General features: G+C 38.2%; 2 protein-coding genes across 2 annotated transcripts in view; one reads left to right on the plus strand and one right to left on the minus strand.

Annotated features, from left to right (window-relative positions):
* astn1 (astrotactin 1) overlaps positions 1-14,085 on the plus strand; it is a 566,677-nt gene that overhangs the window by 470,218 nt on the left and 82,374 nt on the right. The gene's annotated exons all lie outside the window — the stretch shown is intronic.
* Positions 1-14,085, minus strand: part of pappa2 (pappalysin 2) — a 105,713-nt gene that overhangs the window by 13,028 nt on the left and 78,600 nt on the right. The window contains exons 22-26 of the mRNA XM_039816834.1: positions 12,778-12,994; positions 10,366-10,534; positions 9,542-9,674; positions 8,643-8,764; positions 2,959-3,030 (exon numbers count right to left, since the gene is read on the minus strand). Coding sequence (XP_039672768.1) covers positions 2,959-3,030; positions 8,643-8,764; positions 9,542-9,674; positions 10,366-10,534; positions 12,778-12,994 — 713 coding nt within the window. The remainder of the gene's footprint in view (positions 1-2,958; positions 3,031-8,642; positions 8,765-9,541; positions 9,675-10,365; positions 10,535-12,777; positions 12,995-14,085) is intronic.

Raw genomic sequence — 14,085 nt, forward strand, 5'->3', positions numbered from 1 at the left:
AGTCTGAAATGTTTTGCACGGTCTTTCACTGTACGTTTTGTTGGTAAATGTGAGATGTTCGAGTCACACACATCTCATCTTCAAATCTGAAACAAGGAAATGAATTTGGCGACGTGCGTGTGTTACGTCAATCCGTTCTCACTCCCGCTTGGTCAGTGGTTCATAGTCCCATACTGATACAAAGTCTGGCACGTGGGACTGATGGGATTGGTTGAAGTCGCGGGAAACTCCGGTTATTGGTCAAGTTTGCGGAAAAGTTGCAGTGATTAGTCAAAATTGCAAGTCACATCAAATTCACGGTGATTGGTTGAATTCGCGTGAATTGTTGCGATCGCGACATCGTGAATGATTATACCCCACAATATGAAGGTGTTGGACGGAACAGCATACGGACCATTTTGCTTTTCCTACCAGTAGTGGTAATCTGAGTAATGGGAGGTTTATCTTGAAGACGCTGGAGGGGAAGACCATGAGGTCATCAAAATCTTTAGAATTTTTTACCCCCAAGTGCTTGAATGTTCTCAGGATAATCATAGTAATCTGTCAATTACGTTTGACATTACGTATTACTTACCTATAACAGTAGAATTTGTGGCAGTATATACCGTAATTCCTCAAATTTAAACGGGGCCTTTATTTACCTGAACTGCAAAAGGTACCAGGCTTTTATTTGAAGCAGACTTTTGTTAGAGGCAGGCCTTTATTTCTAATTCCATCTGTTTGATAAGTATAATTATTTTAAATAAACTGTTTTAAATAAAAAGCCATAAAGTTCCAGTGGACAGAGATCATACATTTTTTAAGAAACATTTGCAAAAATATCACCATATACAACAACAGCCAGAGGGGTGACAAAGCAATTTGGGTCAGAATAAATCAAACACCACCATTGTGTCAGTTTGAACCCTGTAAATGTACCAGGTATTTGTTTCAAATACAGGTACTACGGTATTGCTGGTAGATTACAATAAGAGCATATAGTAGTTTAGTAAAACACATTGCTGGTTTGCAGCACACCAGTATCTGATTAACATTATAGACGGTAGCTATTTCTTTCTAGCTCCAGGCTAACTTTTTTCCTCCCACCTCCAACTAGCTAGCCATGCTCTGCTCTTGTCGGCTAATCTTGTCAGCTCATCCTTCTGTTTCTTCCAGTATCGGATTCTCCTGGGGTCAATGTCGAAATGTCTCGCAGCTTTTTTACCTGAGTTTTCCTCCGCATACTTTAAAACTCTTTTCGTTTTGTTGTTGAAAAGTCCGTCAACAGCACCAGAGCCCGTCATTCTCTGCTAGCACTAAATAAGACCCGTGTTACATCCAATGTAGCTACTGCCATCTATTGGCACCTGTGTGTTACTACAAATTACGCTTGGCTGAGTTACATATACAGCCGCATTGACTAAAATACCGGTAGGACAATAATACTTTACATGAGTACCATAATCCAGAAAAACATAAAGCATAAATATCTGTATGTTGTTGAATCTGTTAAATTAAATTGGTAGAAATGTACATTACAATCAACTTGAATTTTATCTCTCAGAGTCCTTCTTGTTATGTACATGTTGGATATGATCATTTGGGCAAATACATTTTTTAAGGCACACAGCAACACATTGATAAAACTTAATCTTTCATGATTAAAACTGGGGGAAGAGTGACAGATTTAGTTTCCATATTAAGTGCATCAGACTTAGCAGACTCTGGATTTTCTTCTCAAGTTCTTTGTTCAGATTTTTTGTGGTTTGCTTGGTGGGTCAGAAAACATCCAACAAAGAATATTCCATGACTTTAATTTTAAACCCTCTGTCTTATATAGACTTGCTACCACTTTTTACTTATGGCTTGTCTCAGTGAAACATGGAATTATACAAACTAACCAGTTACATTTTACTACAAAAAATATCCAGCTAATGTTTCCAATTTATTTTCCTTGAAAATGCATGTAAATTCACAAGACATTAGATTGTGTTACCTTGTCAATAAACAGGAAATTTTATCTGGCTCCCTTTGTAACATAGAAAGAGTTTCAGCACACACAAGGGAAGATTGTTTTTGAGCTAGGCAGAAAGTTTTGAAGGCCTCGTGTCAGCCTAAATAATTAATCTTAATCTAACACAATGCAGTGATTAATTTATTTTCCTTTATCAGATAATCCATTAGGCTTGGCAGGCCTAACAACATTAGGCAATGCCAAGATCCCTGTTAGAAAAAAAATGCTTCTTTGGACAGATTTGAAAAGGATTCTTGTAAGGTTTTAAGGTTGAGAATATAAATTTGTCATCATGAAATGAGAAGCACATTGCATTGGCTCTGGTATCTTGAGTAGTGATGACAACAGGAATACAGCATGTTTTACTTCATGTTTAATATTATTGGAAGAGTCTGGCTAGAGCAGTAAATTTAATGTGGTTATGCCCAGAAATGGTGTAATTGTTTTAAGGATTAAGTAGTACCTATCTCGACATTAAAATATCCTTGATAATAACGGGATAAAATCTTCCTGACCTCGAGGCTTTGAAAGCACACCTAAGCATTGTAGACATGCTACGTAACTCTGTTCCCAAAGCCTCTTTGGTCTAAGTTACATTAAGTGAAACTTATTTGCTGTCAGCTTGAATGGACACCAAAGGACAGCTGTGTATCATGAAAACCACCAAATGTATGGTACAAACAGTGCATGCAGCCATAACCATTTTGTTGGCTTTTCACTTCTTTGAACTTATTTTGTTCTCTTCTTACCACACTTAAAACATCAGATCTGTGACAGGGAAACATCTTAACTCAGATACTGCAGTGAATACTTTTATAGTCCTTGGACACAATATTAGTCACAACTAAAATAGACATTCGCTCATTTAACAGTTTCAAAGACGTTGGTGAGTGATATCTGAATGGAAAGTATTTGGACATACTCCTGTATTTGATGCAGTACTGCTTGGCTGTTTGGACTCTTACCTCACATGACTCGATGCAATGGATATGTTGAGGGTCAGGGTACCACTTCATCATCCCTGTGCAGACTATGCTCTGGAAAACAAAGTACATAAGAACAACGGTTGAGCAACGCAGTCACAGGAAATGGATAACCACTGTTTGCCATGGAAAACAATATCACACTCAGTCACAAAAGCATTTTTTAGGAGTCATGTAAGCTTGAGGCTCCAGAGTTCAGGTAGGACCATTGATTTGAGGAGAACATCCATTATGTAGCCACAGATGGAGGATAATTCCAACTTCCTCTCATTCATGTCATGAAAAATCAACTTATATGCAAGCATGTATACAGCACGTGTCCCCGTGTATGCATATAGTTTTATTTTAATGACAAAATACCAACAAATTACATTAATAATAGTGCAGGGCTAAATACAGTTATGGTACCTTTTTACCAATGACCCACTAGCACTTGGCCTGCCTGTTATATTATAAATGAACAAGACTACATCAGAGCCGTATATTAGAGAGAGAGTTTGGCCAACTAGGGAATCGAATTTCTGAGCTATCCCGTTATGCGATTGGTTCCGAGGTGGTCACGTGTTTCATGGACTCCATGTTGGATGCCAACATTCATCTGATTCCCATTGACATAGGGTAGGGAATAGTGGAAAAATGTAATAAATTATTTAAAAAATGACATAAATCACTGAAAAAATGCCCAACTGTTGCACGTTTGGCTGCAATGAAAGACCGGGAAGCACCAAAAGATTTCACATGTTCCCCTGTGAACCAAAAAGGCCAAAACTATGGGAGCTCGAAGGTGAGAAGAGCGAACTGGAGGGCAATAGACTATTCATTATTGTGTGAGGTAAATGTAAATTTCTCTCTTCGACTTAACAAATTACTAGTGTTATTTAATTGCGATTAATCACATTAATGTCATAGTTAACTCGCAATTAATCGCCCATTTTTATCTATTCAAATATCCCTTGATTTCTTTTTGTCCCATTATTTTTTTCTCATTTAAATGCTCTTATCAACATGGAAAAGTGGATCGGCTTGCTTTGTGATTTTGTCACCTGGCTTTGACGAGGGGGCGGAGAATTTGCATCAGCTGTGTGCTTGGCCATCAAGTGGTATTTCAGACTGGACGTGCTGCAATGTTAGCTCAGTTCACAACGACAAAACACACAGATCACTTTGGTCTTGTCAATGGAACCATTTGGCAACTTTTTAAAAGTAAACTTTCCATTCAGAATCTTATTGGCATCCATTTCGGCGTCTCGTGCTCACCATCCACTCAAAACGTAACGTTAGCCTACTACTCTTTGGCCGGCTCGCAAGCCTAAACAAGTGTGTGCGGTGTGCCTGTTGTTTTGTTTCTGGTCTAGCTAGATCCGGTGTGGTGTTGTAGTTTTTCTAACGTTTCTAGTTGTTGCATATGAAAAAAACTACAAAGTTTGCTAGGCCAAAAAGAATGTTAATCTCGCGATACAAAAATTGACGCAGTTAAAATGGGTTTATGTTAACGCCGTTAATAACACGTTTAACTGACAGCACTACATATTACATAGGACAAATATAGTAATACCATCGTTAATGTGTACCATGCTGTCAAAAAAGTTCTAACACTGCTTTAGAAATAAATTAAGTTTGAAGACAGCCATGCCTTGTGCTAGTGTTAGCTTTTTCGCTAGCACTCCATGTAACTAAATGCTTAGAAATGCTTGTGATCTTGCCATAGTCCTGACTTGAATTTAAGCTAGTCTGCCTTCAATTGTCATCTGTAACTCAGATGTAATATACAGTGACCACGCAGGCATGTAATTTATGTTGATTTAGATCACCAAATTTTATTAATACATAACTTTGCCTCGGTTACTACTAAGTTATTATTGCTAGAGTGATAACGTTATGGTCCTGTCCTACCACGATTTACACCTGACCAAAACACACTTTTTACCCGTATGCTGTCGGTCGCATTATCATTGTCTTATCATGTATTTTGTCAAAAGACTGTGAGTTACTTTGTTAAGAGTTCAGTTGCTAGTCATCACATTTTGGGAAGTACAGAAATCATGTTTGTAGCACAAGTAAGTTACTGAATGCCCTTCTGTATTTGGCCTGTCTTGCTCCCCTGACGTGGTCACTCACAACAATGGGCATTTTTTAGAGGCCCATTTACAATTAGAAGGTAATTATACACTGGAATATTTCAGTAAGGGCCTTTTACATATTGACAAACGTTGATAATATGTATATGCCTGTTTATGGTGAAAATAAGCGATTTATTTCAAGATAGTATATTCGCCCCATAGGGTTACACTGTAGAGTCATCTGACGATGGTATCCAATATGGCGCCCATGATTTGATATTGCACTCATATTGACTGCAGACTTGCATTTATCGTATTGTTTTGACATGTGTAATAAATTATGACAATTTCAATCTTTTGCTGCCTTTTTGCAGTGTTTGTTTGCATGAAAACCTTAAGTGGATGCAAAACTCGAAATTCTGTCGTGACATTGGGTGAGGCTGTGGTCTTCTGTCAGTTATTTGACCTTGGGAATTTACAAGGTAGTTAGCAGATAGCTGATTGACTAACAAATATGGACAGAGAAATTGGATCCTCCCCTGTGATTTCCTGTGCAGCCTGACCCAGCAATGGAGACCTTATTCTGAGATTTGAGATAACACAATGCCTCAAAATCACAAGGCAGTGTCAGAGATATGGCGTAAGTAACCAGACCTCCATCCAACTATTTGACCTTGGCAAGGTTGGATTAACTGGCTGGCTGACCACCCAAAAGTGAGGCGAAACTGGAGCAGTGTTTGCGACAGCATAACGTAAAAGCGATTCCTGAGATATGATATTGGGTAACATAACCCACATTTAAAGCAACAACAGTGCTATAACTCTGACCCAAGAGCAGTGTTGACGTCAACTGGAACCTTTACTCTTGCTATCTGCTTGTGATTTCCAGTAATGCAAAAACACTTGAATGATAACGAAGGCAAAACTCACACACACGAGGTGGATTTTGTTGTGTGATAGTGTGTGATTAGCTGGTGCAGCTGGGAATTAAAAGTCTTTTTCTAAAAAAATTTAAAAGATACAGTCTTGCCAATGATTCAGTCAAACATCTGATGTGAAAAATATTTGCACATATTGTGATGAATTCAAAAGTCTTGCTGTAGTTTGACAGAGGGATTCATTTTTAGGCATTAAGACCTTTGCGTTTGAGATAATATATATTAAGAAAAAAACATTCTGTACTTTATGTATTTAGTTTACTATACTCACTCCAAAATATATCCATTTTAAAAAGTGTTTTAGTCTCATGAAGACTTAAACTGGAAAGATGTTGTTTAAAAGCTTTTTTAAATGCTAATAATGATAAGATAATTTCAATGTCCACTGCAGTTTTCTTTTTTCTGTACAGAGAAAGTGGCAGATCACTTCAGTAGACTCAAAAACATGAGTCCTTTATTAGAAAGAGCTGGAAATGATCTCACCGCATAACCTGATTTCACATTACATTTACTAAAGATTCAGAAGAATATTTTTTAGCTCCTTTTTAAATTTTAATGTGGTAATAATATATTTCCAGTGTATCTGGTGTTAACTGGGCATGAATCGATGGGAATGCCTTTTGTTGCAGCTAAAAACCATGTAGTTCAATTCACGCTAAATTTAAAGCCAAAAGTCAACATCTCCATTCATCTATCCTCTCACACACCATTGGCTCTAAACTAACAAAGCACAAACCCTTTGTGTCGTCCCTTTCATTGGTGTAGCACTCGTTGCTCCTTTCTTTTATGTTTCACAGTGAAACAAAGACCAGACTCTAATGCTCATAAAAACATAAGAGCTCAGATATATAAATAATAATTCTGAAGGTAGCTAACAAAGTGTGAGATGTCAATTCTGTTGCAAATATCTATGGCAGCAAATCCTCTATGTTTATTTGTATGTTGACTGTCCCCCAAATGAGTTGTCTTTGTCATAAACTGCTATAAGCTGTGTGCTTTAATGAGTCAGTCTGGAGCAGTAGCTTCGTGCTGCTAGCCCATGCTGTTGTACAGACCATCAGATGTTTGTACACATTATTCATTCTGATGGATGTTGTTGTGTAAAAATCTCAGTGCTGTTAGTTTGTCAACGGATCATGTTTCACGGCTCCTTGGACTGGTTGCATGGCAGCGAGCGAGCAAAACAACTGTTTTACAAAACCTGCCAAGAGTTTCCAAATGGTAGCAAAACCACAACCCCTTGCTCAGTTACGGTTATTTAAAACAATCAATCGAATCAATGTTATAGGTAATGTCCCTGATAAATAAACAATAAATAAATACATACAATATTGAACTGGATCCAATAGACATTGGTTTGAAGCATATAAGTATGTATATATTGAATAGCAGTTTGTGATCAATAGTAGTGTGACAAATATAGATTTTTCCATACCAACGCAGATTGAATGCAATTCAAAACTGCACTTAAGCTGCCAATAATAGATAATGTGATTTTTAAGATACATAATATCAGCACAATGTCCATGCCAAAAAGCCAAAATTACAAAAAATCCTCTGAAACAGCATTTAGAACCGGATGGGATGAAACAATTTCAAAGGAATAGTCATCCACAGTTCTGCAGGTTAACATTTATATGGGCACTTCATTAGTCACAGGTAGAGCTTTGATTCTATGCCCGAACCTGATAGGGCCACGATATTTATCATAAATTATATAGCCACATTTGACATTTGTCTCATTGAGACTAATGTCACTGACAGCTGTTGCCTAGAATATTCTCTAGACTCTTGCCATCATTAATGAGGAGAAATGTTATATAATCTGTTTAATGTGGCATATGACGCTTTTGTTTTTGGGCTGTGCTGAACATTCAAGAAGGCGGATATTGTGTCAAAAATGTCTGGTAATGCACTGAAAAGACTTCAAAAACTTCAGCCTGAAATAAATTTGTTAATGTTAAAAAGAAAATTACAGTAGAAATTCAGGTTTTTAGCTGGGCTCAGGCCCAAAACTGCTGCCTTAGTTCAAGCTCGGGTCGGTCATGGACAGACGCTATTGCGGGTTTATTTAGAGTCCAGCCAAATTTTTTTGGGCCTGATCATATCTAGTCACAGGGAGAGCTGCACAGCCTGTGTGTTATATAGTCTCATGTTTCTCAACTATGAGAGAAATACTTGAATGACATCACAACAAAAAACAACCTGAGTTACAAACTGGAGATTGAAAGATGTCGGCATTCGCCAGGCAAGGAGGTTCTAATGAAAGACTTTAAGGGTTGCATTATGGGTGGGATCTAGTATTTTGGAGCTTGAGCTATGCTAGCAGTTAAAGGTCTTGTCGGGTTCTGTAGTTTTTAATTTGACCATTATTTATTTCTCTCAAGTTCCCCAACTTTATGGAAGTGCAATATCAAATTGCTAGAATTACCCATTGGTACTAATAGAAAACAGTGGTGGCAATAGATAAATCTTTTTTTTTTTAAACAGATAAAGCTGGTTTCAAATCTTTTACAGACAGCATTTAAGCTGCTGTTGTAAAAGGCCAAAACTTTATTGGTATGACAGCAAACAGTCAGTACACAGTCAGTGCTTTACGTTTTTCAATTTGTGAAATGAAGATGTGTTTAGTTTTGCTTAAATTCAGTTACTTGACACCACTCCTCACCTGGATTTTGGTTGGTAGCATCCAGTGCTTTAAAGAGTCAACTGTAGTGCCACTGGGCAGCACCACTGGATCACGCAGATCCATGTCTTGAGCCACAATGCATGTTGGGTAGCAAACAGCACCTGCAAGGAAAAGGATAAAAAAAACAACAGATGTTCAAACATTGATAAAAACAGACCACATAACTTTAGACCATGCCTTCACCTGTGGTCTGGACTTTTGGCAACCATCACTCTGCAAGGGCTTCTACTATTGTGTGTGTGTGTGTGTGTGTGTGTGTGTGTGTGTGTGTGTGTTATCATGGGGTCATTATGGAGAGATGCTTAAAAATGCCTCTGTCTGTATTTACACGAAATGCTTGAGCTGGTCAGTGACTCAAAGGGTATCAATAGAAAAGGAGGAATAAGTGTGAGAAGAGGAGAAAAAGCACAAGTGTTGACAAAAACATGCTCTACCGCCATGATTGTTTTGTCTGTTCAGTCAAGTAGTGTGTAACCAGACAAGCAAAAGACCAGGCAGCAGTGACGGACTGGCCATCTGGAATTTGGGCAAATGCCAGAAGGGTGGCCCCCTATGGGCCACTACTGATAATATGTATTTGGTTAATTTTTATAAGTATTTTATGCATGCAGCCACAGATATTCAAGATTGTACTGCGATGAGGTGCGTGTAAAGATTGACTCGGAATGCAGAGTTACTAATTTCCAAGCTCGGTTATTGACAAAAATAGGGCCGATGTGTTGCAAATGCCAGGGCTGTTTTTTTTATCCCGGTCCGTCACTGCCAGGCAGGCTACTGTGTATGGCTTTATTTAGTTTGACAGATGGAAGAGAATATAATGAGCACTGTTTATTTTTGATGGATTACACTGTCATTGCTGAAAGAAGGGTTACACTCACCGACATCCATCCCTTGGTCACAGCTGTACTCTACAGAGTTGAGATCCGGAGGAAGAGAGCACGATCCCTTGATTTTGGAGCACATCGTGAACTCTGCAGTCCATTCACCCTCCTTAGTGCAGCGAATCTCCCTCTGGAAACAAAGAGATACTAAAATTCATGCGGTCTATACTTTTGCTGCACTGTCTTCACATAGCTCAAGAGAAACAGTTTGGGAAAAGATGAATTCAGTCAGTTTAGTTTCAACCATAATTTGTTCTATTAAGTCTATTATTGTTTTACATTGTTGAGCAGTTACATGGGTAAACATGAAGCTCCCAATACAGACACTCATCGACCGATGAGACAATGATGAAATAATGATTTAATCACCGACTTTCTGAATTTAAAGGTCCCATTTTGTCTTTTTTGTTATAAAGCAGGTTGAGGTCAGGGATTAAAGTCCAAAACGGCGTTCTGGCACCTTCGATTAACAAGTAAATTAATCTAATTGGCAGTGTCATACATCAGTTGCCTAGATTTAGACCAGTTCTGGTGCAGTATATTTGATGAACAAAAATGTGGGTTTACCATGTTAACTCACTGCAAAGATATGAAAATTATTATTACACATTTCCACAGTAATGCAACCTGTACCTCCTTTTAGAATTTGGCTTCTTTTTTACTACATCACGACCAAGTTTAATAGCATCCAGTGTAGACGACTCAAGTGTCTCACCTTGTCTAACTGATCTAAAATTGACTTCACATTACTGTGTTATTGATGTGACCAGAAATACTTCCGTTTGACCTGGAGACTAAACAGACAACTGTTAAAATCTTACATTTTCTGTGGCACCTGGGCACTGCAGGGTGCAGAGGGTGTCATAATACAGGCCATTGGTGCAGGTAAACATGCCCTGGAATACATCAGGAAGGGCTGGGCAGGATATTGACTCACAGTTAGTTTCCTCCCACTGCCCCCCCTCCAGGCACTCCAACTTGAAGTACTTCCTAGAGACAATAGGAGCAAATGAAAATATATGCAAGTGATCTTTTTTATAGTCAACACTAGGTTTTTCCCAGATTTGAATTACATTCAAGAGTTTTTAGCTACAAGCAATAATGGGCATGTGGGTTATGTGGCCAATGTGTAGCCAGTACTGTTTTCCTTTCATGGGAGTTTCAAAGAGTTCTTCATCGCGAGTTCATGTTTAGTTCTTGGTTGTTTTTTCCTTCTATGCATCTAGAGGATGTTTCACAGAGATGATCAACCTATCAGAGTTTAAAACAAATAAATGTAACATTTCATGGTGGCTGAAATCCTATTGTGTTGTATTCTTCAGTGATACATACAGAGCACCAAAGTGGACACATTTATTAAAGATATGGCGAGTGTATTGAGGTTTTTTATGACAAACCTTTTTGCTCCTTAGGGCTGTACCAAATAGTTTGAAACTTCAAAGCTTCATTCATTCTAATATTATGCTATTTTTAGAACAAGATTCCAGTGTTGGCTGCATAGGATTGTTTCTAACTCGTGTGATCGAAACATGCAATAACTCCAGAACGTTGTAAAGTCCAAAAGTCAAAATGTATGAATCAAAATCTAAGTAACATTTGTCAGGCTACATTAGACTAGTTGTGAAATAGTTACCTAGGTTACAGCCCCCGATTTAGCATAAGAAGTGAGTGTTGCTCACACTGAACTTCTGCATTGGACTTTAATTTGAAATGTTCCAATTTATTTTATTGCCATTTCTGTTGAACCATAATGTTGCTTTAGTCCTAAGGGTGCAATTATTATTCATCATTATTGTATGCCCTTGCTGCCTACGTACATGTTGACGAAACTGATACGTTTTAGTAAATAAAGAAAGTTGATTTAGGAGTAAATCAGTAAGACTAGCTCATTTAGTCCGATGAATCATCAGATTTGATTTTAAAAAACATGACACTTGGTACAGCCTTAGTAGAACCACATGCACTCTATACCCCTCCTCACATACTCTATCGTCCCATTTTACTTTTACTGTTTAAATAACGAAACACATACAGAGTGCCCATTCTACAGTAAAAAAAAGATCTCCGGTGTGGAGCACGTAGTGTGTAAATGCAACAGTATGTGGATACATGTGTCAAAGGTAAGCGTAAAAATCCTGTTTAAAGCTCTTTAATAGCTGCTGCAGTTTACTTTCACATGTTGGACTAATAAAGCATCAGGGGTTATTAAAATGTTTACACATATATTTGTGAAAGCGTAACTCATAAAGATACCCAGCTGCAAATGGATCTTTATACAAGATAGTTTCCCACTGTATTTGGTGGAAATTTAATACATACAAAACTATAAAATGTATATTTTTACTGGCCTTATATGATATTAAAAGCTGTTTGATACACTGTATGTTAGCTAGAATTCAAGACGTTACATTACTTAATAATAATAATAATAATGATACAGACTGAAATGTGTGAAGAGAGATAGCTGACTCCATCAAAAGCTGCATATAAACTTACCCCAGAGGCTGTGTCTCCTCCTATTAGAAACCCTCATCTCATTAACAACATGTGAACTGTGTTCAGTAATGAGCAGTTACCCAATGAATACAATTGGCATAGTAATGACGAGGTCCAGTTAGCAGCGGTAGATATTTTATTGGATCTTAATGTGAGCTTGTTCCAAAGCAGAAAATAGTTTCACAGATGATGGACCAAAGAAAATGCCTCTTTAAATTGCACCCATCGATATTTAATACTTTGCCCTTGGGTGTTCATGTGATGCATTGTTATACGGTTGCATAAAATATCTAAATCAAATATCCTAGTTTCATCAAGCAGTGCGTAATGGGAATCTTGTAAAATAAAGGAAAAGAAGGAATTTCCTCCATTACGCAGGGAGCTAGCGTAATAAAATACTGCATTTACTTTGGTCTGCTGTCTACACAGATTTACTAGTATTTAAAGTGTGGCACAACCCACAAAATATATATATATATATATATATATATATATATATATATATCAACATAATAATCAATCTCAGTCATAATTTAAGGTTTCAGAACACACTGCACAGACACAAAAGAGGAGACAGCATTTGCTCTGTCATGGATGTTTTAACATATACTGCTATTAATACATACATTTTTCATAATGAGTGATGCTAGTATAAATCCCCTTTCAAACCATGGCAGCTGTAGCACAATTCTCTCTCCACTGAGCTGCCAACAGTCCAAAAAAAAAAAAACACTTACCTCCTCTGTGTCTTCTTTTTGAGGCTCCCTGTTACATAGAAGCCTGGGTTGCATTTGTAACGACAGGCAGAGCCAACATCGTGCCCTGAGGCCAGACAGTCTGCTGTTAACAGCTTGGCATTGGGTATATTTGGAACCTCTGGACACTCTATCTTGCAGTAGGCCTCTGGGAAAGACCACAGACCGTCCTCCAAACAGACCAACCTGTCACTGTCACCTTAGGGGGGAGGGAGAGGATTTCAGAGTACAGTTGGACAGAGGAAGCAAAGTGTGTCTAACACATTTGAGCAATACAGTAAAATATACTTGGTAAATAATTTTGTAAAATGGCATGGCATTCACCTTTATTACCTCCGCTAAGGAGGTTATGTCTTCAGTTCAGTTTGTTGTTTTTTGTTTGTTGGTGTGTGTGTTTGTCTGTCAGGAGGATTACAGAAGCCTGAACTAGCTAGCCTGGTTGACACCAGACCCTTCTCAACTGAGAGTGGGTCTGGGAAAGGTTAATTCACAGCTCATTTCCAAAGGGAAAATCAACGGATGCCGCTTAAATGCCTCTGGGCGCAACTGGATAGTCCTTCAACCAATCAGACCAACGATCCGGGTGACGTAGCAGCGACAGCAGCATCAACGGGTTGCTGCGCTTCGGTGGCCGTCATGTTGAATGTAAACAAAAAGCAGTTTGCTGTCGCTGCGCTATCGTCGTTGTGTAAAGCCCGCCTCAACGGTTGTGATTGGTGCCTCGATTTTGAAAAATTGGAAATGGGCTTGAATGGGCTCTTGGCCAGACTGACTTGCAGAGCAAATCTCAAATTTGCCGGAAGTTCATCAGGGTTTACCCAGGCTATGAACTAGCCTGATTTTCATGAAACTTTGGTGGAAGGGTGTAGCATGGGCCAAGGAAGAACCAATTACATTTTGGAGCGGATTAGCCAATTATTTTTCACTTTTTAAAGACAATGTATGCAACATAGAGCATCTGGCCTTAGCGGAGGCCTGTGCTCTACGAGTGCCCTTCTAGTTGATATATTAAATTTGTTTTTTATCGTAAATGTAATGAGTCATGTTGTGTCACCTGTGTTGAATGATGAGATTAATGATTATTACAAATTAGAGAGTAAGTAACTTCAAGCAAGTCAGAGTTATTTAATGTTACTTTAAATTTCTGGACAGATTTGACTTGCAGGTGCCTGACTCAAAGTGCAGATTATATAGGACTAGGATTACTTTTCTTGAGACTATATAACACAGTTGAACAGTGCACTGACAGTGCACATGCCTCCTGGTGGTTTACATTTGTTTTTTATTAGT

Source organism: Perca fluviatilis, chromosome 11 (genome assembly GCF_010015445.1).
Source record: "Perca fluviatilis chromosome 11, GENO_Pfluv_1.0, whole genome shotgun sequence".
In the NCBI taxonomy this organism is placed as follows: Eukaryota; Metazoa; Chordata; class Actinopteri; order Perciformes; family Percidae; genus Perca; species Perca fluviatilis.